Consider the following 26,003-nt stretch of genomic DNA (forward strand, 5'->3'; position numbering starts at 1 on the left):
TTCTTTAAGTTCCTAATACAGAATGCCTCGTAGTTTCACACCTTGGTTGTTCATAGACTCTGGCCATTCTTTGGTTGTGATATTTCCTCTGCCTGGAATTCTAATACTTGCTCTCTAACCTGTCTATCCCCTAACCTGGCAAAATCTCACTGATCTTAAAACTAAGAGGCAAGATGCTACTATGGTAGGAAAATCTCTCCTGGCCAACTCACACCAGTTTAGGTATGGTTTCCTAGCCTCTCTGTGAACTTTATAAAGGCCTCAGTTAGGGCCGTGATCTTATTAGGATTGGGATTGTTGGCCTTTACAACTTCAGGATGTGAGCTCCTTACGGAAAGGGCTCCTGTCTTTTCACCTCTGTTGTCCTAGCAACCAACAGCATATATTATACAGAGCTCAGCTTCAGTGGAAGTAATACATTATTTGAAAGACAGCTCTGCTAATGGCCCTACAGTCCCTTCCTGGGCTCACTGAAATTTCAAAAGGGGCCTGCATGGCAAGATAGGCAGTACTGCTGGCTCACACCTTGGTCCTTTATGCTTCTACACCATAGGACAAAACTTGCTCCCCTCCCAGTCTTCTGAATCTCCAAAGAGTGAAGAATGAAGCCCACAGGGAACAACGACTGGTAGTCAGTGATTCCGCTAATCAAGTTCCTGCACATTCTCGGGCCAAGGGGTGAACATGTGAACCAACATAAGCTGCTCAGATGCTCTGACCCTGGAATTTGCAAGTTGAGGAAAAACTATTAAGAGAAATGGTTAGAGCTGATTCACATGCATGGCAGAGCCTAACAGCAACAACAAAAATAATTGCTAATAGTCATTAAGAACTCACTATGTGCCAAGAATTGTTCTAAGCACTTTCTTTCTCTTTTTTTTTTTTTTAAAGGGTGTTGAATTTTGTCAAACTTTTTGCATCAATTGAGATGATCATGTGTTTTATTTCTTCATTCTGTTAATGTGGTGCATTGCACTGATCGAATTTTTTAAAATTTATTTATTTATTTATTTATTTATGGCTGTGTTGGGTCTTCGTTTCTGTGCGAGGGCTTTCTCTAGTTGCGGTAAGCGGGGGCCACTCCTCATTGCGGTGCGTGGGCCTCTCACCATCGCGGCCTCTCTTGTTGCGGAGCACAGGCTCCAGACACGCAGGCTCAGTAATTGTGGCTCACGGGCCCAGTTGCTCCGCAGCATGTGGGATCTTCCCAGACCAGGGCTCAAACCCGTGTCCCCTGCATTGGCAGGCAGACTCTCAACCACTGTGCCACCAGGGAAGCCCTCTAAGCACTTTCTTGACGTATGTTGACCCATTCAATCCTCATGACTAGCCCATAGGTAAAATCTATCACACCCATTTCCAAAGGGCAAACTGAAGCACAGAGAAGCAGGGTATAAAAGCAGGCTATAATATCCCAGAGCCTGGGCCCCTAACCACACACTCTGCTGCTCAGAGGTGCAGCCATCCTATTTCCTGGATCCCTGGAGATGTCCTGATTCACAGATCCTTCCCAAAGCCCCTTGTTCAGCATTTTTTTTTTCTGTACAGAGACTTTCTTCATATCTTTCCAACCACTCTCCTCACTACTCCCTCTTCCCAATCTTTTTTTTTCCCCCTAAATTTAGCCAGATTTGGTTTCTGTTGCTCACAAAGAATCCTAAGAGATATTCCCATTAAATCCCAATCTCTAAGGCTGGAGCCAGGGTGGCTGTGAGGTTTACAAAGCTCCACAGGGGATTCTGACACATACATAGGAGTGGAAACCATAATTTGGGGCAGTAGTTTCCAAACATGGAAAGAATGAACAACTTCCTAGGACTTCTACATGGATTTTGATCCACTCTCACAGTAGCCTTCCAACCTAAAAGCCTAGCCATGGGCATTACTTTCCTCGGCAGCTGGTCCACATCATCTTCCCAGCAGCTCACTTTGACCCACTCATCCTTGCTACGTCTTCTCTGGCACTGATTCCTTGGCTCCATGTGTTGACACCCAACACCCACCTCCGGCACTGCTTGTATGGACAACCCAGCTGGGTGTATTGCTCTGGCTGTGATCTCTTGGCTAGGGCTTGGTAGTCATCCTCTGGCATCCTGAAGCCACGGCTCCAGGAAAAATGACTTTCATTCCATCAAGCCAAAGCCCATGGAGGCCTCATTGGCCAGGCTGGCTGGCCGGCCTCTGACCAGGGCAGGAGAAGCAAATGTGATGGGTTCACCTGTCCCTCCTCCTGATACGTCCTACAGACAGGCACCTTATTTTGAAAAAATCCCATAAAGGAGAGTCAAAGTCTAGGATTTAATCATGGACAGTTATTTTATCTTAATATCTAATCTCACATCTCTCTTGCTTCAAAATACACTTTTTCCCTTCCTTTGGTCTTCAGTACAGATAAGAACCTGAGAATATTCTCCATAGGAGGTTTCCACTATTAGAAGCCATCTCTGTGCCACCTGATTGCCTGTTCTTCCTCACACTAAATAATCCTTGTCCTTTTAATCTTTTCCAATAGATCCTATTTTCCAAACCTTAATTCATCTTCATTATTCTCCTTGGAACTCTCTTTAAATTCTCCACGTACCTCTTAGGCTCAAAGAGCTTGAAGTACCCAAAAGAATCGAATCAAATCAAGGGAAAACTAATGCTACTGTTAAATTTCTAGCAGGAAAAAGATTGGGTGAGTACACTCATTTAATTCCTCATTCTTGTTAGCAAATTCCTTCCTTCAAAGCTTAATGGTATTTGGGTTAAGTGGTACTACATGTGCTTTGGAAAAGACAATGTCCATCATTCTCATTCTTCTCCCCAGAAGTTTTTTTATTTTCTCCCTCCTCCTAGAAATATAAGATTCAAATGTAAGTATTCAATGTAAGAATTCAAATTTATGTGCTCAAACTGATGGATCAAATTAAGCTACCTATAGAAAAAGGGGACAGAACTTAGGAGATGGTAGGAATTAAAGATTATCCAGCAAAATGTTCTCAATATTGTTTGCATTATAACCTTCCTTTTTTGCACGTGTTTTTCTTCCCTAATCATCTCTTCCCAGTGAAATTTCAATACTACAGATAGATTGTATACCTGTTTATGTTCTATATGTATATCTGTGCTTTATACATTGAAATAGTAAAATTTTTTTATGAGCCCCCTCAAGAACCAATCGCCCCTCCTTGGGCATAATACTGCCCCCATTGAGAACTCATTGTCTGGTGACATCTTCATGGCTTTCAGAATGCTTTTATATTTATTCTTTTACCAGGAGGGTGGACTATGTATCTTTGCCTCCTTTTCATAGATGAGAAAGCTGCAGTTCAGAGTGATAAATTAATTTTCTCCCAGTCCTACACACGGTTAGCAGAAGATTCAGGGTTGAAACCTAGTTGATTTCAGGTCCCATATTCATTTTGCTACATGGTAATGATGCCATAAAATCCAGAAGCCTGTTCTCTATTATTTAAAAAAATTACTTAATTTAGCATTTCCCCCAAACAATTCCCAACATGGTAATAAATAAGAGTAAAAGTGCCTTATTAATGTTTGTCCTTGCTTTCAAATTCTTTTTCTGACAAATTATTCCACATTAAAAATTCTTGAGCTTATGGTGTTTGCAGCAGCTCTGACACTGAGACACCCTCCTGCCTTTCATTTTTGTTCCCTGGGCCGGAGCATGCCCTGCCATTGCTCTTCTTGCACAAACGTTCTTTGTTTTTCTTCTTGACATTTTATTATGAAAATTTTCACACAGGCAGAAATATTGAAAGACTTTTACAGCAAACACCCAAATAGGCACCCCCTAGATTCTATAAGGTACTATATATACTTGCTCTATGGCATATCTATTTCTTCATCCCTCTATCCATCCACTAATCCAAATTTGTGGGGGGCTGTATTTCATAGTAAGTTACAGACATGGCACTCTTTCCCCCAGATGCTTCAGCAGGCAAATCATTAATCAGAATTCAGTAACATATAGACTTTTAACAGGAAGGTAACACCAGCTCTGTTCCTGAAATTAAAGAAAGTGAGCTTAGTTTGCATGTTCAGATGGTGATACCAAATAAAGAGATTCCACATACCTCTTCAATTTCCTGCTTATGGAGCACTGGGCCACCTCTTCTAACAGGCTACCATTTCTTGATGGGGAGGAAGTGGCCGTGAGAAAGCAGGTGAAAGAACACCTTTTTTTTTTCTTTTTACAACTTCTTATTGTAACTTCCCTGGCTTCTTTCATCAATTTACATGTGTTAAATATGAAGGTCAAAATGTTCCTTATAATGGCTTGGGATCAAATTCATCCTACGTTACAGGTCTAAAATTCCCTTTCTGGCTAACATTTACACGAGTGCTTGGGAAGTGGTAGAAATTAAAGACCAATACTTCCCATAGATAAATGCCAAGCACTGTTCTGAGTGCTGTACATGTATTAACTCACTCTTCAAAGTTACTTCAAGTGCAAGAATAGGGGTCAGGAAACTTTTTCTGTCAAGGGTTAGATAGTAAATGCTTTGAGGACCATACAATTTGTCTCAAGTACTCCACATGGAAGCAAAAAAGCAGCCGTAGACAATACGTAAAGGAATGAGCATTGCTGTGTTCTAATAAAACCTTATTTACAAAAAAAGCTGGCAGACTATAGTTTGCCAATGGCTATGCTAGACTAACAAACATTAGAGTCCATTCTTAAAAATCGGTTTCAGGACATCTTATAGTTAGCTCAAAACTCTGAGCTTTTGCCAGTGCCTCAAAAGGCCTTTTTATTTAATGCTGGGTCAAATCATCTATTTGTGTTCATGCCCTTTTGTCTCTTACTGCACAGAAAGGAGAGAATCATTCATTTTTACTCTATGGCATACTGATGCCAACTTACAAAATCAAAATGAACTAAGACAGCAAATGGTTGAATTATATTGTTAAACGACGGAGAATACTGAAACCCTGAGGGATCTGATCTGTATCCTTGAATTGAAAAAGGTGCTGCTGGAGCGTCATTAAGCATGGTCTTTGAGAAGTCATGGAACTTGGAGGATCACAGCAGAGCAAAGGGACAACCAGAAAAGTGTAATTACAGACGTGGTAGAAATATCCCTGGAGATACAAGAACACTTCATCAAACGATCGATGCGTAATTACCTAGGAAGACACAAGGTGCTTGATGGCATCCAATATGCCTTTGTCGGGCTGTGCCAAGGCTATTTAATTTCCTCCCACAGTAGATGGGGAGATGACACTGGCCATGTAAATAAGGAGGAGGAAAGAGATACTATCGCGAAAGCAAAGCTTGCTATTCTGTCCAACAAGACAGGGAGATACGGTGTACTGAGAGCTAATACCAAGACTGTGGTTTGTCAGAGGACAGAGCCAAAGGTGACTGATTACCAATGGCACCAGTCAACCTGGGGAAGGCAAAAGGAGTGGTAGACTGAGGCAAGGAGGCAAGGTCAGGACTACACCAGCACTGGACTGGCTTTTATTGGTAAATTAATTGCCTTCAATCCTGAATTGAGAGCTACTCATCGAGCACAGAGATGATCCACTGAGTGAAGTGACTAGCACTTGGAAAATAGAAATATAATTCACAGTATTCCTGACATAATGATAATGGATTTGGTATTTTTATTAATGCAAAGGTCCATTAAAAGCAAGAGTAAAGGGACTTCCCGGGTGGCGCGGTGGTTGGGAATCTGCCTGCCAATGCAGGGGGCATGGGTTTGATCCCTGGTCTGGGAGGATCCCACATGCCGCGGAGCAACTAAGCCTGCAAGCCACAGCTACTGAGCCCGCCTGCTGCAGCTGCTGAAGCCCGTGAACCTAGAGCCCATGCTCTGCAACGGGAGGGGCCACTGCAGTGAGAGGCCCGCACACTGCAGTGAGGAGTGGCTCCCACTCGCCACAACTAGAGAAAAGCCCACGCACAGCAACAGAAACCCAATGCAGCCAAAAAAAAAAAAAAAAAAAAAAAAGCAAGAGTAAATAGATTTAGCCAGGATTTCTGCACAGTCACAAGGTAAGGAAAACATCAAAAAGAGCTGGAGTTCATAAGAATATATACCAAATATGGACAAACATGAATATGAATCACCTGATTAGAACTGAATTTGAATATTTTTGTTAATTAGTCCTGCAAACATAAGACTAAGAAGGGTGGGAGGGCGGTGGTGGGCATAGAAAACCAGGTTAAATTAAGCACTGACCATTCCCCTACAAAGATTCATATTTGGCCTCTGCAACATACGAGGGTGTGGGAAAGCTAGACGTAGCAAAGAAGAAAGGCAAAGGCAAAACACTTTTAAAGGGTGGAAAATAACATCTAGGAGGAAGTACATCTAGAAAAAAAGGCGGCTATGGGGTAACTTGGCATCGACTTTGAAGTTCATGAAAAATCTAGCACAGTGCTGGGCAAACAGTACGCATCATCAGGAGACAAAGCATCTTGATTCTCCTAGTCCAGGGCATAGAGAAAGCAGCATGAAACAGAAAGTAGAGAGACCATTTCATTCGAAAAGATACACGCACCCCAATGTTCCTGGCAGCACTATTTACAACAGCCAACACGTCGAAGCAACCCAAATATCCATTGACAGATGAATGGATAAAGAAGATGTGGTATATATACACAATAGAATACCACTCAGCCATAAAAAAGAATGAATGCCATTTGAAGTAACATGGATGGATCTAGAGATTGTCATACTCTAGGAAGCGAAATAAGTCAGAAAGACACAAACAAATACCATATGATACCATTTATAGGTGGAATCTAAAAAAATGATACAAATGAACTTATTTACAAAACAGAAACTGACTCACAGAAATAGAAAAAAAAACTATGGTTACCTAAGGTGAAAGGGGAGGAGGAATAAATTAGGAGTTTGGGATTAACAGAGATATACTACTATATATAAAATAGATAAACAAAAAGGATTTACTGTATGGCACAGGGAACTATATTCAGTATGTTGTAATAACCTATAATGGAAAAGACTCTGAAAAAGAGTATATATATAGTATATATGCATATATATATATATATATAAAATTGAATCACTTTGTTGTACACCAGAAACTAACACAGCATTGTAAATCAACTATACTTCAATTTAAAAAAAAAAGAAAGTAGAGGAAGTGAGAACAATGGCTACAGCAGTGGTCCTCCCACTTGAGCGAACACCAGAATGACCTGCAGGGTTTGTTAAAACCCAGATTGCTGGGCCCCAACTCCAAGTCTGTGATTCGTAGGTCTGGGGTGGGCCAGAAAATCTGCATTTCTGATAGGTTCCCTGGTGATGCCGCTGCTGCTGGTCTTAGGACCACACTTTCAGAATCACTGGGTTAGAAGGCCAGTCTTGGATTTGGACTATCTGAGTCTGAATCTGGCTCTGCCCTTCCTGTGCTATTTGTCTCATTTCCTCTTGTAAAACGAGACAGATAACAATTGCCATGGCACTGTTATGAGAAATAACATCTGTGAAACTCTTAACCCAGTGCTCAGGGTGCCGTAAGTGATCCATATGTGTGGATTACTATGGAAAGACCGATAGCAGTAAATAATTAGGTAATATCCCTTAGAGCAGCCATAGTCAAATCGGGACGGTCTGAGACTGTGCCATCCACATTATTTTTCAAACGTCTCACTGCTTGATTAGCCAGGCCACACTACCCTAGGAAACATGGCTTGCTCGGGGCAAAGTGTAACCTGCCCCCATCAGCATTATTTCCCAGTTAATGTTTAACCAGATGAGTCAAATGTGAAGCATGTCTTTTAAACCTCACTAGTGCACACAGTGCTATGTACCTGTTCCCTTTCTCAGAGGATCCTGGCCACACCTGAAATTTTGTTGGACCTGACCTCTGAGTCACAGAGCAGACATACTGTGGGTTGTTCTAGATAGCGACTGGTGTGGAGACCTTTGCTTTCTGTTTGGGTAAGGTTGGCCCTACAAAAGCCAGCACCTCCTCATAACCTCCGTGCCCTCAGTCTGGACCAACCCTCTCCCTCCTCTGATCTGTGAGCAATGGTATCTTGGGTTATGGCTGTCACAGACTAAGTAAGGATAACAGAGTGTGTGTTGTAATCCATGATGCTGTCGGTTATTCTTTTTTTCTCTAAAACAACTAACTACACAATGTAGTACTTCATCTCTAGTAGTACCTTCTTAAGAAATTTTACTTCTCAGAGGGCAGACAGCAGAAGCAAGAAGAACTACAATCCTGCAGCCTGTGGAACAAAAAACACATTCACAGAAAGATAGACAAGATGAAAAGGCAGAGGGCTATGCACCAGATGAAGGAACGAGATAAAACCCCAGAAAAACAACTAAATGAAGTGGAGATAGGCAATCTTCCAGGAAAAGAATTCAGAATAATGATAGTGAAGATGATCTAGGACCTTGGAAAAAGAATGGAGGCAAAGATCGTGGAGATAAAGAAATGTTTAACAAAGATCTAGAAGAATTAAAGAACAAACAAACAGAGATGAACAATACAATAACTGAAATGAAAAATACAGTAAAAGGAATCAATAGCAGAATAACTGAGGCAGAAGAACGGATAAGTGACCTGGAAGACAGAATGGTGGAATTCACTGCTGCGGAACAGAATAAAGAAAAAAGAATGAAAAGAAATGAAGACACCCTAAGAGACCTCTGGGACAACATTAAATGCAACAACATTCGCATTATAGGGGTCCCAGAAGGAGAAGAGAGAGAGAAAGGACCTGAGAAAATATTTGAAGAGATTATAGTCGAAAACTTCCCTAATATGGGAAAGGAAATAGCCACCCAAGTCCAGGAAGCACAGAGAGTCCCATACAGGATAAATCCGAGGAGAAACATGCCAAGACACATAGTAATCAAATTGGCAAAAATTAAAGACAAAGAAAAATTATTAAAAGCAGCAGGGGAAAAATGACAAATAATATACAAGGGAATTCCCATAAGGTTAACAGCTGACTTCTCAGCAGAAACTCTACAAGCCAGAAGGGAGTGGCATGATATACTTAAAGTGATGAAAGGGAAGAACCTACAACCAAGATTACTCTACCCGGCAAGGATCTCATTTAGATTTGATGGAGAAATCAAAAGCTTTACAGACAAGCAAAAGCTAAGAGAATTCAGCACCACCAAACCAGCTCTACAACAAATGCTAAAGGAACTTCTCTAAGTGGGAAACACAGAGAAGAAAAGGACCTACCAAAAAAACCCCAAAACAATTAAGAAAATGGTAATAGGAACACACGTATCGATAATTACCTTAAATGTAAATGAATTAAATGCTCCAACCAAAAGACACTGGCTTGCTGAATGGATACAAAAACAAGACCCATATATATGCTGTCTACAAGAGACCCACTTCAGGCATAGGGACACATTCAGACTGAAAGTGAGGGGATGGAAAAAGATATTCCATGCAAATGGAAATCAAAAGAAAGCTGGAGTAGCAATACTCATATCAGATAAAATAGACTTTAAAATAAAGAAGGTTACAAGAGACAAGGAAGGACACTACATAATGATCAAGGGATCAATCCAAGAAGAAGATATAACAATTATAAATATATATGCACCCAACATAGGAGCACCTCAATACATAAGGCAACTGCTAATAGCTATAAAAGAGGAAATCGACAGTAACACAATAATAGTGGGGGACTTTAACACCTCACTTACACCAATGGACAGATCATCCAAACAGAAAATTAATAAGGAAACACAAGCTTTAAATGACACAATAGACCAGATCGATTTAATTGATATTTATAGGACATTCCATCCAAAAACAGCAGATTACACTTTCTTCTCAAGTGTGCATGGAACATTCTCCAGGATAGATCACATCTTGGGTCACAAATCAAGCCTCAGTAAATTTAAGAAAATTGAAATTATATCAAGCATCTTTTCTGACCATAACGCTATGAGATTAGAAATCAATTACAGGGAAAAAAACGTAAAAAACACAAACACATGGAGGCTAAACAGTACATTACTAAATAACCAAGAGATCAATGAAGAAATCACAGAGGAAATCAAAAAATACCTAGAGACAAATGACAATGAAAACATGACGATCCAAAACCTATGGGATGCAGCAAAAGCAGTTCTAAGAGGGAAGTTTATAGCTATACAAGCCTACCTCAAGAAACAAGAAAAATCTCAAATAAACAATCTAACTTTACACCTAAAGGAACTAGAGAAAGAAGAACAAACAAAACCCAAAGTAGTAGAAGGAAAGAAATCATAAAGATCAGAGCAGAAATAAATGAAATAGAAACAAAGAAAACAATAGCAAAGATCAATAAAACTAAAAGCTGGTTCTTTGAGAAGATAAACAAAATGGATAAACCATTAGCCAGACTCATCAAGAAAAAGAGGGAGAGGACTCAAACCAATAAAATTAGGAATGAAAAAGAAGTTACAATAGACACCACAGAAATACAAAGCATCCTGAGAGACTACTACAAGCAAATCTATGCCAATAAAATGGACAACCTGGAAGAAATGGACAAATTCTTAGGAAGGTATAAGCTTCCAAGACTGAACCAGGAAGAAACAGAAAATATGAACAGAACAATCACAAGTAATGAAATTGAAACTATGATTAAAAATCTTCCAATAAACAAAAGTCCAGGACCAGATGGCTTCACAGGTGAATTCTATCAAACATTTAGAGAAGAGCTAATACACATCCTTCTCAAACTCTTCCAAAAAATTGCAGAGGAAGGAACACTCTCAAACTCATCCTATGAGGCCACCATCACCCTGATACCAAACCAGACAAAGATACTACAAAAAAAAGAAAATTACAGACCAATATCACTGATGAATATAGATGCAAAAATCCTCAACAAAATACTAGCAAACAGAATCCAGCAACACATTAAAAGGATCATACACCATGATCAAGTGGGATTTATCCCAGAGATGCAAGGATTCTTCAATATACGCAAATCAATCAATGTGATACATCATATTAACAAATTGAAGAATAAAAACCATATGATCATCTCAATAGATGCAGAAAAAGCTTTTGACAAAATTCAACACCCATTTATGATAAAAACTCTCCAGAAAGTGGGCACAGAGGGAACCTACCTCAACATAATAAAGGCCATATATGACAAACCCACAGCAAACATCATTCTCAATGGTGAAAAACTGAAAGCATTTCCTCTAAGATCAGGAACAAGACAAGGATGTCCACTCTCACCACTATTATTCAACATAGTTTTGGAAGTCCTAGCCACGGCAATCAGAGAAGAAAAAGAAATAAAAGGAATACAAACTTGAAAAGAAGAAGTAAAACTGTCACTGTTTGTCAATGACATGATACTATACATAGAGAATCCTAAAGATGCCACCAGAAAACTAGTAGAGCTAATCAATGAATTTGGTAAAGTTGCAGGATACAAAATTAATGCACAGAAATCTCTTGCATACCTATACACTAATGATGAAAAATTTGAAAGAGAAATTAAGGAAACACTCCCATTTAACATTGCAACAAAAAGAATAAAATACCTAGGAATAAACCTACCTAGGGAAACAAAAGACCTGTATACAGAAAACTATAAGACACTGTTGAAAGAAATTAAAGATGATACCAACAGATGGAGAGATGTACCATGTTCTTGGATTGGAAGAATCAACATTGTGAAAATGACTATACTACCCAAAGCAATCTACAGGTTCAATGCAATCCCTATCAAATTACCAATGGCATTTTTTACAGAACCAGAACAAAAAATCTTAAAATTTGTATGGAGACACAGAAGACCCCGAATAGCCAAAGCAGTCTTGAGGGAAAAAAACAGAGCTGGAGGAATCAGACTCCCTGACTTCAGACTATACTACAAAGCTACAGTAATCAAGATGACATGGTACTGGCACAAAAACAGAAACATAGATCAATGGAATAGGATAGAAAGCCCAGAGATAAACCCACGCACCTATGGTCAACTAATCTTTGACAAAGGAGGCAAGGATATACAATGGAGAAAAGACAGTCTCTTCAATAATTGGTGCTGGGAAAACTGGACAGCTACATGTAAAAGAATGAAATTAGAACACTCCCTAACACCTTACACTAAAATAAACTCAAAATGGATTAGAGACCTAAATGTAAGACCAGACAGTATAAAACTCTTAGAGGAAAACATAGGAAGAACACTCTTTGATATAAATCACAGCAAGATCTTTTTTGATCCACCTCCTAGAGTAATGGAAATAAAAACAAAAATAAACAAATGGGACCTAATTAAACTTCAAAGCTTTTGCACAGCAAAGGAAACTACAAACAAGACAAAAAGACAACCCTCAGAATGGGAGAAAATATTTGCAAATGAATCAACGGACAAAGGATTAATCTCCAAAATATATAAACAGCTCATGCAGCTCAATATTAAAAAAACAAACAACCCAATCCAAAAATGGACGGAAGACCTAAATAGACATTTCTCCAAAGAAGACATACAGATGGCCAAGAAGCACATGAAAAGATGCTCAACATCACTAATTATTAGAGAAATTCAAATCAAAACTACAATGAGGTATCACTTCACACCAGTTAGAATGGGCATCATCAGAAAATCTACAAACAACAAATGCTGGAGAGGGTGTGGAGAAAAGGGAACCCTCTTGCCCTGTTGGTGGGAATGTAAATTGATACAGCCACTATGGAGAACAGTATGGAGGTTCCTTAAAAAACTAAAAATAGAATTACCATATGACCCAGCAATTCCACTACTGGGCATATACCCAGAGAAAACCATAATTCAAAAAGACACATGCATCCCAATGTTCATTGCAGCACTATTTACAATAGCCAGGTCATGGAAGCAACCTAAATGCCCATCGACAGACGACTGGATAAAGAAGATGTGGTAAATATATACAGTGGAATATTACTCAGCCATAAAAAGGAATGAAATTGGGTCATTTGTAGAGACGTGGATGAATCTAGAGACTGTCATACAGAGTGAAGTAAGTCAGAAAGAGAAAAACAAATATCGTATATTAACGCATATATGTGGAACCTAGAAAAATGGTACAGATGAACCAGTTTGCAGGGCAGAAATAGAGACACAGATGTAGAGAACAAACGTATGGTCACCAAGGGGGGAAAGCGGCACGGGGGTGGGGATGGTGGTGTGATGAATTGGGAGATTGCGATTGACATGTATACACTGATGTGTGTAAACTCGATGACTAATAAGAACCTGTTGTATAAAAAAATAAATAAAACAAAATTCAAAAACTCAAAATAAAATAAAATAAAATACTAATTCATGTGAAAATTTAAAAAAAAATGTACATTTCAAAAAAAAAAAGAAAGAAATTTTACTTCTTATCAATCACTGTTAATTCTCCCTCATTTTCCTTGTTCTGTTTTAAGGAAAAAAACCTTTTACTTTTGCCTCAACTTTCACTCAACTTATATATATATATGCTGTTCCTTGGTGGCCCTCTCTAGTTTAGCCATCTGTCCTCTCGGCTTGGAGCCTCTGAGCATCTGAATTCTATAGCAGCTTGTCCGCAAGAGCCCTTATCCATTGCTCACGATATCACCTTGGAAATGAATAAATATTTTCTAGGTGCAAACGTGCAAAGTCTGCGTTACATTAGAAGAAATTCAGAATATTCCAAAGAGAGTAAAATTTTTGGAAGGTTATGTAATTTGGTAGATGGCCTCACTTGTTAATAAAAAAAAGCAGCTTTTTATTTAAAGAAGCAGAAAACTTGGTTTTATCTTTAGAAAAAAAATAAAACTCATGTGTCTAAAATTTTTTTTCTAACATTAGTTTTATGAGAAGGTTTTCCCCCTTTACAACAGTGGGTCTACAAGCAAAGTAAGTCTAGCTCAGGATGAAATCACATCAGCAAAAACGCCTGACTGCATTAGGAAGTGAAATGAAAGCCTGGGGGTAATAATGATGGGAAAAGCCTTTTATTCTAGGTTGTATCAATAGTAAGGGGAGAAAAGAGACCAGTGGAGAAAGTCTAGGATGAAAAGAAGAGAAATATTTCTGACCAGGGAAGAAATAGCCTTCTGATTACTACACATAAAGCCAATTAAAAGGTAATGGGATTGATTTTTGTTTGTGGCTTATAGAATCAATCTCATTACGTTAAAGACATATCGTCTAGATGTCTTGAATCAGTAGAGTTTTCAAAAAACATTTATTTTCAATGAATAGAAGAAGAAAAGGGGGAAGGATGGTAGAATATTAGAAAACCCCTCTGAGTTTACTTTAAATCTGTGATTTGAAATGTACTGAGTTAGTTGAGAATGATACAGCCAATCAGTATGGCTTGTTACGATCTTCCAGACATGTCTAAGACAAGATAAACGCCTAAAGCTACAAGACTCTAAGACGTGAAATCTAGGTATGGTGAATGAAAATTTAAAAGCCTAATGATAAAATGAAATGCCCTTATAGGCTTAAAAGGACAGTTTTTACAAATAAAGGTAGAAGGGATGAAATGGGTAGATACTTAGGAACACCAAAAGCTAGAGAAAATGCATGAAAAAGGGGGAAGGGGCACTTACGGTAATATTTAAAAAGTGAATACAATTCACTAGGAGGTAAAATAAGGTACTACGGCAACTTAAGATAGTTCACTGTCATCTGTACTTGGCTTAACCTCTGACAATCAAGAAAATAAAAAGGTTCTGATCATAAATGCTAGAAACTTCAGTTCTACAATTCACTTCTGCATTAAAAAAAATTTCCAAAATACTCTGTGGTAAGGGAGAGGGGAAGTAAAGCCGCATAAAATGGAGAACAATTTGAAATAATAGTATGTAATTTATTTCCCTGCTTTGAAATTGCTTTTTTTAATCCCATGTCACTACAACAATTTCAAAAAAGAATGACAAATGACACCAAATCATTTACAGTCATAAAAGAATTTCTGCATATTTTGTATTCTTCAGGTAATTCTTGGGGACCTTGCAAGTAAATCTTGACGTTTGGCCTTTTGGAAAGGTCAAAAAGAAAGAATGTTCCAGGAAAAAGTATTAGTCCATGTTTACGTAAGAACCTCAACAACAGCCAAAAAGTTCAACTCCCTCCCCTAATAACAGCATTGAGTAAATCTGATATGCTATTAGTAATAGTTTGAGAATTCTAAATTCCTTATGTTAGCAGTCTCTATCCTTTTTTTCATTATTTTACCATATATTTACTGATTGCCCACTGCCGCTTGGCCCTGGGCTTAATGCTAGGGAAGTACTTATGATTAAGACTGGTGACGTCTCTGGAGCTTGTATTCTCCTGGAGAGAGATGTACAAGCAACAAGTAAACAGTTAAGTATGATCAAAAGTATACTAGAGAGTGTATTAAGTCCTATAAACAAAATAAACAGGGTGAAACGAGAGAGAAGGTCTGTAGGTGCTAATTTTTAGGGGGTTCAAGGAGGGCTTTATTAGGTGAAATTTGATCTGAAACTTGGACAGGCAGAGAACTCGAGGACAAGAATTCCAGGCAAAGAGCAAATGCAAAGGCCCTGTGGTAGCAGCAGTATGATCCGTTTGATGAATAGGAGCAGGAGCTAGTGGGGCTGCAAGGCAGTGCGCTCCGAGAAGATGGTACAGACAGGGCAGTGAGGAAGGCAGGAGCCACACCATGGCTCACAGGCATGGCAAGAGGTCTTGCTTTTTTTTTTCTTTTACTTATTTCTAAATTAATTAATTTATTTGTTTTTATTTTTGGCTGCGTTGGGTCGTCGTTGCTGCACGCAGGCTTTCTCTAGGTACGGCGAGCGGGGGCTACTCTTTGTTGCCGTGTGCGGGCTTCTCATCGCGGTGGCTTCTCTTGTTGCGGAGCACCGGCACTGGGTGCGCGGGCTTCAGTAGTTGTGGCACGTGGGCTCAGTAGCTGTGGCTCACGGGCTCTAGGCGCGCAGGCTCAATAGTTGCGGCACACGGGCTTAGTTGCTCCGCCGCATGTGGGATCTTCCCAGACCAGGGCTCGAATCCGTGTCCCTTGCATCAGCAGACAAATTCTCAACCACTGTACCACCAGGGAAGCCTGAGGTCTTGCTTTTATTTTAAGAGCAATGGGAAGCTGCTGAAGCAGTTGGATTTATATCTAACAATGATGGTTTGGGCTCCTGTTTGAAGGATGGGGTGTGCGTGTGTGTGTGTGTGAGTGTGTGTGTGTCCGGGCGAGTGCCAAGAGTGGAAGCAGGGAGATGAGGCTGAAGGCTGCTGAGCAGCAACAATCCAGGTAAGAAACGATGATGGGCCCGACCCCATGGTAGTCCTGGAGGCAGAGAAGAGTGACAAATGCAAGATATATTTGGAGGTAAATGAAGCTTGCTAAGAGAAGAGGGTGAGGGTAGGAGAGACAAGCATGCAGGTTTCTGAAGTTAGGTGCCATTTAATGGAGTGGGGTCCAGTTCTCCTTTGAGCATTTGGCTAGAGATGGCCGGTGGGACATCTCCCTGAAAAGGTCAAGAAGACAGATGGAGCGAGGTGTTTGGAGCCCAGGGGAGAGGTCTTAGCTAGAGATGCAAATTTAGGAGTCGATATTCTGCACAATTCCTAGCAGACCACCCCGGCACACATTTGGTGATTAATAAATGCTTATGTGAGGACTGATTGATAATTGACAGAAAGGACAAGTGAGAATTTTGCATACCGGAAGATGTTCTGAATCTCATGGCATGGAGCCCTCGGGAAATGCCGGTAGAGAAGAGTGCCAGGTGCTGTGGCTGCTCAATAAATATTAATTTACCACGATGAATCTCAAGAAAGCCACGGACTATTATTTCAGTAACTGACCCTCCCTGGCTTAACTGGCGCCAGAGCCATTGCTCAGCCACTTGTACCTTCTGTTCCTCCTCCTCAGTATCTTTTTACATGGCAGCTTAATCCCTGACCCAGGCATCTTGCTTTGTTCTTGATCACTGCCTTTTTGGCCCTCACATCCAGAGAATACTGTCATTACTGTGACTCTGTCCCTAATGACTGTCTCAGAACTTGCTCTCCACAGATTTCTGAATCTGCCATGAGTCATCAACAGTGAGTACCTCTGATGTGCCAGGCACCATTCTAGACACTTGACACATAGATCCCACTTATAACACCCTGCACAGTAGCTGTTTGCCCTGGGGGTAGACCTTAACCCCCCTGAGAGAGTAAGTGCTTGGTTCTAAGTCAGGTAGCTGGAAAGTGGTAGAACAAGGATTCAGAACAAGTCCAGCTGACTCTGCAGCCGGGCTTCCCTTCCTGGGTTTGCAAAGCTCACTGGATTTCACCTGCTGAATCAGTCTGTACCCTCGATTGCCTAGTTCTCCAACAAAGTCCATTAGGCGGTTGGTATCCGTCGAGAGCCACCAAGCATTCAAGTCAGGTTGGCCTGTGTCTGTACACTTGAACGACAGTGTTCCATGACTGTAACTGCAGACTCACTTGGTGCTCTAATGTGGGATTTATCACTTTCAGTGGGAGGACCCGAACCTGAGAGAGGCCCATAGCCTGGGAGGTTATTAGTCATCAGAGAAACAAAAGAGATGGAGTGTGCTGGAGCAATACAGCCGGGCAGGCTTGCCAGGGACAAGGTGGCTGACAGGACAGGGGCTGGAGACTAAGAAGGAGGGCAGCGAGGCTGTGTGTACAATAAAGCGAGGACTCAATGGCTAGCTGAGGGATACGATGGCAAAGACACAGAAAAAATCATAACTCACTGTTCAGAAGAAATAGCCTTTATGGCTTTATGTAAATGTGTTAATAAAGCTTCAGTCTTTCTGGCCACACACTCAGAGTGAAAGGCTTCTTCATTAGGCACATCCCCGAGCACGCAGGCGTGCTATGAGGCACAGAGCCGTTTGCTAAAACACCCTCTGCAGCAGGAGTGGTTTCACCAGCGACCACTCCTTCACTAGAAGGAGGCCAAGTCCTGGGAGGCCGAGCAGTGTGGGCAGGAATTATTTGCACAGGAGGACAAAGGGCCCTGAAGCTACCCGGGCTGGCTCTCGCCTCGGCAGCACCTGTTCCTCCAGCCACACTCGGCCCTTTTATCACCTGACATCTGCCTGGCTGGATGGGCCCCACGCTGCCTGCTCAGGAAATGGAGTTGATGAATGTCCATTTCGTGTTAGGTTTCCTGGCAGAAATGAGATACGGAATTCCTAGAGGCAAGTTACCTAGGAATCCAGCATCCACCAGGCACAACTTATTAATGAATCAGATTGATAAAGGTCAAACTGTGAAAAGCTTGGTTTAAAAGACGAGAAAGAAGGAAGAAAAAAGCTGTACACACGCCATATCCTTTAGTCATAGCAGATAGTGGTGGCTTGTGGCTCACAGCTCTGCTTTGCTAAGGCCTCTGGGGCGCTTCCTTCTGATGCAAGTGTGACATTAAAGAGATAGGCTGTGGACCCTCAGCCCATAGGATGTCTGAAGGGTTTCAGGGGAACCCTGTGAAGAGGCTTCATGAAGCTAATCTGAATCTACCCATCTCCGCTGCTAACATTCCACCTGGCTTAGAGGACAACGGACATGGTTCCAAGGATTTTGAGAAACAAAGAGGTGCTCGGACTCTTTCTCTCTCTCTCGCTCTCTCTCTCTTTCTTTCTTTCTATTTCTCTCTCTCTTTCTTTCTCTGTTTCTTTCTCTCTCTCTCTCTTTTACACCCACCCATAGATAACATCTTAAATATATCTTTAATTACATACAATTAATATGACACTCAGAGCACCAATAGCCAAGTTCTTTGCTGTATTCCCAACGCCTAGATCTAAGTAAGAACAGAGCAGTCTCTCTCTCTATCTATATATTATATACATATAAAATAAATTAACAGATGAATATTTACTATATTCCCTTGGGTTTCAAGTTCTAGTGCCCAACCTTACCAGTAGACTTTTTATTAATACCCCTAGGAAGAGACTTTAGTTGTATTTTAATCTTACAAACATTCTTTTCATGGAGACATTTAAACTCCTCTAACTCCCTACACACGGTTATATTTTTCCTGATGGCAAAATACTAAACGTAATGTAGGATTGAAAGAATTTTTAACAATTTGTTTCTTATTTCTCACCCAAAATACCCAATTAAAGCATCTCATTAAAATTTTTGTATTTATCCTATATTTCTCTTACTTGGATATTACTTTTAATAACCAAAAGACAAGTCAGCACGGTTAGTGACAGAACAAGATCATAGCACCAAATAAAGATTTGACCTCATCCTGGATTTTTCCTTACAGATCAAATATTTTCTCTTCTCAGGCTATATTTCTGGGATGAGAATGTCCACTCTATTAAAATTCAGATTACTTGATGAACTTCAGTACCCTTCAACAGAAGTAAAATTTCATGTAGAAACACTTATTAAACAGTGGTAAGTTGGCTCTGGGTGTGGGTACATATGTACCTAAGTCTTTGAGACAGATTCAAAACCAGATCCAGTCAGTCTGCCAGAAAGTACTGATGTTCAAGGGAAAAAATCTCAAGATTGTTGGAATTAGAGCCTTTCCCTCTGATAAGGCAGATGTGACACTTTAAAAGAAATCTGCTATTCTGTATTTAATCAAAGTCATAATAACAAAAATAATCAAGGACCCATGGACCTTTGTTTGAAGGATATTGGTCTGGCTATTAAAGCACCTAGTCAGCATAAAAATAGAAAACAGAGCCTTAGTCCTGCCTTTCAAATCTTGCTGGCATCCCAGATGATAAGAGAACTGATGAGTGAAGGAGGGCAAGGGAAAGTTCTGTGCCTGGTAAGCATTTTTATGAGTCAATATATTTTTAAGCTTATCTCCAAGAATAAAAACCCAGTCACTTTTCTCGTAGGGATTTTTTTTAATATGACAAAATGTAAAGGTTTGCTAAATATGGGTGTTGAGAGTATCCAGATATTTATCATTCTCTGCATTTTCTCTTTTGGAAGCATTTCATAATTAAAAAATGATAAAAGTATCAAAACTGCAGGAACAAAGAAAACAACCAGAACACACATTTTGGAGTTTACAAAGGATGCTTAATTTGCCTCTGTAGTAGTGAAAAATGTAAGACTTCTGATTCCAAGTTAGTATTTTTCAAATAATACCTGACTTCAAAATACAGATTATTTAGATGTTAAATTTGGTGACACTTTAACAAACATTAAAAGAAATCAACTCCCAGGAAATCTGAAGGTCCTCCAATATCAACATAGTGCTGACCATTCATCATATTTAACAAGGTGTATTGGAAATAGCTGAGTACTGACCTCCCCAGGACAAATGATCCTCTTGGGACGAGGGGCCTCTTGCTGTAACTGATACACTGCCAAGTATGAAAAGAGAGAATTATAATTAAAAAGCATCAGCACATACCAACATGCCTTCAAACAGTTCCACCTAACCACCTTTCAAGAACTGCAAATTTCTCAACCAAAAAACAAAGGAGATACAGACACATTTTTAGACTGAATAAAGGCAGATCATTTACATGGAAATTAGTCACAATGACTATAAACGGGCAAAACTGATTTTTTAAAATTTTTATAAGGACAATTTAGTTTCATAATTGTTACTGGCATTGTTCCTGTTACGGCTTTCTTGGAAGACTAGATAGGACTAAAATTCTGTCGACAATTTTAAAGATGAAATTCTACTTGTGAGTACCTAGGTAGTAAGATCATATAATAGGATCCCTGAATCTCAATGCTGATGTTTCTTGACATACCAGGGAAAGACAGGCATTAGAAGAGGAGTGGCATTCTCTGAAATGTTACAGTTATGGACAAAGACACAGCCGATTCTGTGAGTGAATGAAGCCCCAGCTCATTTCTCTTTTCACGAGTTCTATTTTTGCCCCGCCCATCACCACAGATACTTACCTAGTTGACTATTTCCCACCCATTGTCATTCCTTTTTCTTGGGCCCTTTAGGATCTTAAATAATAATAACTCTCTTATATCCTGTTTTAAAGACAGACTTTCAGGCTTGGGCATGGAGGAAAGCAGGTAATTGTATACAAAAATGTAATTTATCAGAATATTATTTGTAATTTTTCAGACTATAATGAGTGATTTTCTGCTGCTCAGCTGGTTTGATTACTTCTCTTAGAGGAAAAGCTACTCTATGCAGGTACCTTGGGGTTCTACTTCCATGGAAATAGAGGTTGAAAATAAACCTACTTGATGTTATCTTCAGAATCTTGAAGAGGGAATAATTAATGTCAAATAATTCTATGAATCATATCATAGAATACATCTATGAAACGTTAAAAATTAGATCACATAAAGTCTTCTAGAAAATGTAATAAGAGAAGCAAAAACTTCTGGCTTATTCTTAGGTCTAAAAATAAAAGAAAGAAATTTTAATTGAAGGGCAGATGGTCATGTGGAAACAGGTGGAAATGATGGGATGTATTTTGTACCTATGGCTCCCCAATGCCTTCAGCTCAACATGGTTATTTTCTTACCTAATTAAGGGTAGATGACTCAGCTTCCTAACAGAGAAGAAACCATCTAACCCTCATATGGCTGTTTTAACGTGCCGCATTTCTAAGCTTAGGTTGCCCACACTAATGATGATGCCTGTGTCACTTAAGGACAACTGTAGCCACGTATCAGAGACAGGTCAGAGAAGGCTTCTTGTGCAGGAGGAAACATGAGGAAGAACTGGCAAAAAAATAGAGACATAGTTTTGGACATTCCACTGACTCTCCCACTAGAGCCCATGCTCTCCTTAAATCACGACAGAGCCTGCATGGAATCCTTTATTCCTCTCGAATGAGCTCCAACACCAACTAACTGCTTTTCAGCAGGGTTTTGCTGTTAATGAGTGTAAAGGGAACCAAAGGGGGCATCCCCTAGAATCACAGAGCTTTAGAGCAATTGCAGAACCCACATCCAGAGAATCCTATCCTCTCTTCTCTTCCCATTGTCAATGCCCTCGGAAGCCAGCAGTTATATGTGGGGGGCATGGCTGGAACAGTTTTGTGAACACCGTTTTTAATGCTTCCCTTGAAGGTGGCAAAGCACGTACAGCTGTTATAAGAGAAGCATTTTAAGCTAAGCTCACCTTTGCAATTCATATCGGCAAATATTTGAACATCTGCCGTAGAACAGATACCACAGTCAGCATTATGTGGAGGCTTTGAGGATGAATGGAGGGGAAGAGAGAAGAGAAGGGAACGAGCATATCGAGTACCTGTTATGTGGCAGGAACAATGTCTTATTGAACGTTCACAAGAGCTCCGAGGACGGAACGTATCATTACCATGCTCATTTTTTATATGAGGAAATACGTGCCCAGAGTGAAATATTTGCCCCAGAGCATCCAGCTAAAATGTATCCTTTCGATTCCAAAGCCCTGGTTTATTTTTCTATGCCTCAGGGCCTTTGCACTTGCTGTGCCCTCCACCTGGATTGCTCTTTCCCAAGATGTTCAGATGGCACTCCTCCCCCTTCATTCAGGTCTTCCCTGACTTGCCCGACTTGGTATAAAATTCCATCCCATCACTCCGCTACCTTTACACCATTTCATGTTTCTTCACAGTACTCATCACCATTAACACACTGTATTTGTTTATTTTGTGTGCTGTCTCCCTTGACTAATGTGTAGGCTCTTTGGGGGCAGGGACTTTGTTCTTTCCACTGTGGGACGCTCAGCGCCTAAAACAGTGCTTGGCACATAGCAGATGCTTAATGCATATTTGTATGTATTGACTCATGGGTCACAAGCCATTCCTTCAAGGACACTGATCCAGTGAGGGAGATGCACGTGGAGAAACAAAACCAGGAAGGGCCAAGTGCTTTAATTAAGGGCAGAGGAGGAAGCAGTTCTTTTTACTCAGGTGGTCAGGATGGCTTCCCGAGGGGAGAAGCATGGGGCTCTCCTTGAAGAGTTAGCAGGGTTTCCACAGGTAGAGAAAAGAGAGGGGGGTACAGATAGAGGAAAGAGCCCCAGCAGTAAAAGGGAATGACGTGCTGATTGGTCCGTGAGAGTCCAGTGTGCTGTTGCCCCGGGGTGGGCAGATGTGGGAGGAGGCCATGTGGGACTGAACCTTGAAGGTCATGGTAGGAAGCATGGATGTTCTTCTTTCAGCAATGGGGGGACAGTGACATGTTTTGAGCAGGGAGGTGACATCATCTGGTCTGTTTCAGAATAATGACAATAAGGATAAGACTGTTCAGAAAAATAGAAGTTCTCATTTTCTGGAGACCTATTGTGTGCCAGACACCTTATCTACATTTCCTCATTTACTCCTCCCAACCAACCTCCAAGGTAACTGTTATTCTCCACCTCAGTGACAAAGTAGTGGAGACGCCAAGCTGTGAAGAAGCTCAAGGTCACACAGATAATATGATGAAATCAAGATTTAAGGCCTGATTTCCAGGTCCCAAGGTCTATATTTTTCAGCCTCACCAGTAGTCCCTAAGGCAGATGGTGGAGCGGTCCCAAGTGGGGTTGCTTGCATTAGAATCTTCGAAGAGCTAAAATATAAATTATATCGTTATAAGATACAGATTCTCAGACACCATCGTCTCTGGCGATGCTCACTCTGCCAGCCTGGCAAGGGGTCCCGAAATATGTTCTTTTTAAAGGTCTTTGGGAGATTCCAACACACAGCCAGGAGTGGGGGCCACTGCCCTTTGCTTCACTGAAGGAAGCATCGGAGGGGGATCCTTGGAGGCAGGGAAGCAAGAGAACTGTGTTTTAGTTGTACGTAAAGGAGATCCTGAAAGTGCGAGTTAGGACAACACTAGTAGAAATGCAGATGAGGAGGTGAGTTGATTGCAGAGGAGGATGGCCAGGGCTGGATTACAAATTGAATGGAGGAAAGGGCCTTGAATGCTTGAAAGATTGAGACGCCATTAACAATCACAGAGATTACAGGAGAAGGAATGTAAGGGACAGTTCCTCTCCTGTGTCAACAGGCTAAAGCCCTTAGCTGTATCCTCTAGGTATCCTCTGAGTAAAGAGAAACATGGTCATTCACCAGTCTTACAACCGGAAATAGTCCCAGCCAGGAGTAACTTTGAGGGGGGGGTCCCTGAAAAACCCTCAAGCCAGGGGTGCCACCTCTCCTTGCTGGTCTCTGGGCAGCACACACCATTAATCAATCGTTATTTTTCAGTGAGCAGGTCTCAGGATCTACAAAATCTGCTCAGTGCTGTTCCAAGCAATAGAAATCGACAAAGCCTGTTTGCCATCTGAATAATATGTCTCTATAAAGATAATGAGATGACAACCAATTGCCATGGCAGCCACAGGAAAAAATGGGTCCCTAGACTCTATCTCAGCTTCAGCCCCAGTACCTCATTTTCAAGGTTGGCTATAACGAAACAAACATGCATGAGGCCCATTTAATATAACTGAAACACGTCACATAATCTTGAAAATGTCGTTTCTTGAATTTTCTTTGTTCAACAAACCCACGCCACAGGCAAAATGCAATAACAAATGTCACTGCTTGGGTGATTCTGTGCGCTAAGGGGCGAGATGACAGACTGTGCTTCTATGACCATGCTCCAAATCTGTCCCCGGCACTCCCCAGCCCTGGGTCCTTGCAGCACAAGAGAGAACTCTTATTCTGGAATAAGCTGTTAGGCAGGGGGATGGGGTGGGGATGGTCACTAGGGAACGTGGAGGTAAGAGAAGGGGATTCCCTGCTCCCCAGGAAACCTGAAGCAGATTGAGAAATCAAGAACTCACTGAGAGAGTGTTTTATTTTTTTCTTCAGTAAGGAAACTCGGCTCATCTTCTGGTAACACAATCAACCCACTCCCCATGGAGGCCGAGTGAAAGCCCTGGCCTGGGTGATGCTAAGCCCAGTCCAAACCCGTCAGCTCCTAAAAGACCCTGCAGGGATGTCCTCTAACAGCCACTTATCACTTAAGAGGGCATGTGGATCCAGGAGCCGAACCTGGCCACTTGGCTGTGACACTGACCCAGTGCCACCCCGCTCACTGCCCATGTCTTCCCGGTTTTCATGGGAAAAAACTCACGGGTGTGAGTAAGAAATAGCAGGGGCTTTCAATGGCCTCTTGGCTCAGCCCCACTTCCAGGCAACTGTGTGCAGGCTTTGTCTTGCTAACAGAATGTCCAGTCTTACTGGGGATGGAGCTCTCCTCTGGTCCCATGGCACAGTGAAAAGCCTGAGGATGAGGCTGTGTAGACTTGAACCAGGGGGTCTCAGGCCTAAGTGTGTATAAGAAGCACCTGTGGGGTGTGATAAACTGCAGATCCCCCCACTCTTCCGATTCAGAAATCTGGCGTCAGGCTGAGGAATGGTTATTATAACTATTCTCCCCAGGTGACTCTGATGCCTGGGGCCTGTGGATCAGAATTCTGAGGTTCTAAACTCCTCTTTAGAAAAACAGGCACAAGCTGTGACTGCCTGACCTGCTGCCCAGGAGAGTCTCCGGGGAGAGATGTTGGCCACAGCATCTGCTGCCTAATTGGCACTTGGCCTCTTAAACAATAAAATCTTTCAGAGTATACCCATGGCGGTTGGCTTTTAAACTCATCTGCTTAGTTCATAGTTCTGGCTTAAAGTTTAGAATGTGGCTTTACTTTATTTTTAAAGTAAACTTGAAAATAGCTTTTTTAAAAGAATTGAAACCAAATACTTCTCAGTGATTTCACCAATGCTTTGGGGTTTGGTCTTGAGTATTAAGGACTAGATGTAGATATATGATACTTTGGGACAAGATTCTTCTTACCAAATAATCAGCTCAGGAAGTGATAGCATTAGCTTCTAAGAAAGAAAGGGGAGCAGGAAAGGCAGGAACTTAAGGGACTTCGTGTGGCATCATTGCTCTTTGAGTCAAGATGGAGTCTTATCCATCCTTGCAGTCCCACAGCTCAAAGCACACTGCCTGGTCTAAGGCAAAGACTTAATATGCATTTGTTGAATGAATGAATGAATGAATGAATAAATTAATAAGCAATCTACTTTATAGAAAATATTTAGAGAGCTGATTTCTAAGGTTCCTTATTCTTCTAAATTTCTAAATCAGACATTCATTGGTTGCCTTCTAGGCGTCCATTTCCATCTTC

At 41.0% G+C, this 26,003-nt stretch overlaps 1 protein-coding gene across 2 annotated transcripts in view; it reads right to left on the bottom strand.

The window, feature by feature from the left end:
• The window catches only part of CHN2 (chimerin 2), a 325,324-nt gene that overhangs the window by 137,037 nt on the left and 162,284 nt on the right, over positions 1–26,003 (bottom strand). For both annotated transcript variants that reach the window (XM_059933677.1, XM_059933676.1), the window contains exon 3: positions 20,219–20,274. In XM_059933677.1, the coding sequence (XP_059789660.1) occupies positions 20,219–20,274 (56 nt within the window). The remainder of the gene's footprint in view (positions 1–20,218; positions 20,275–26,003) is intronic.

The sequence above is a fragment of the Balaenoptera ricei genome, chromosome 9 (assembly GCF_028023285.1).
Source record: "Balaenoptera ricei isolate mBalRic1 chromosome 9, mBalRic1.hap2, whole genome shotgun sequence".
Classification (NCBI taxonomy): Eukaryota; Metazoa; Chordata; class Mammalia; order Artiodactyla; family Balaenopteridae; genus Balaenoptera; species Balaenoptera ricei.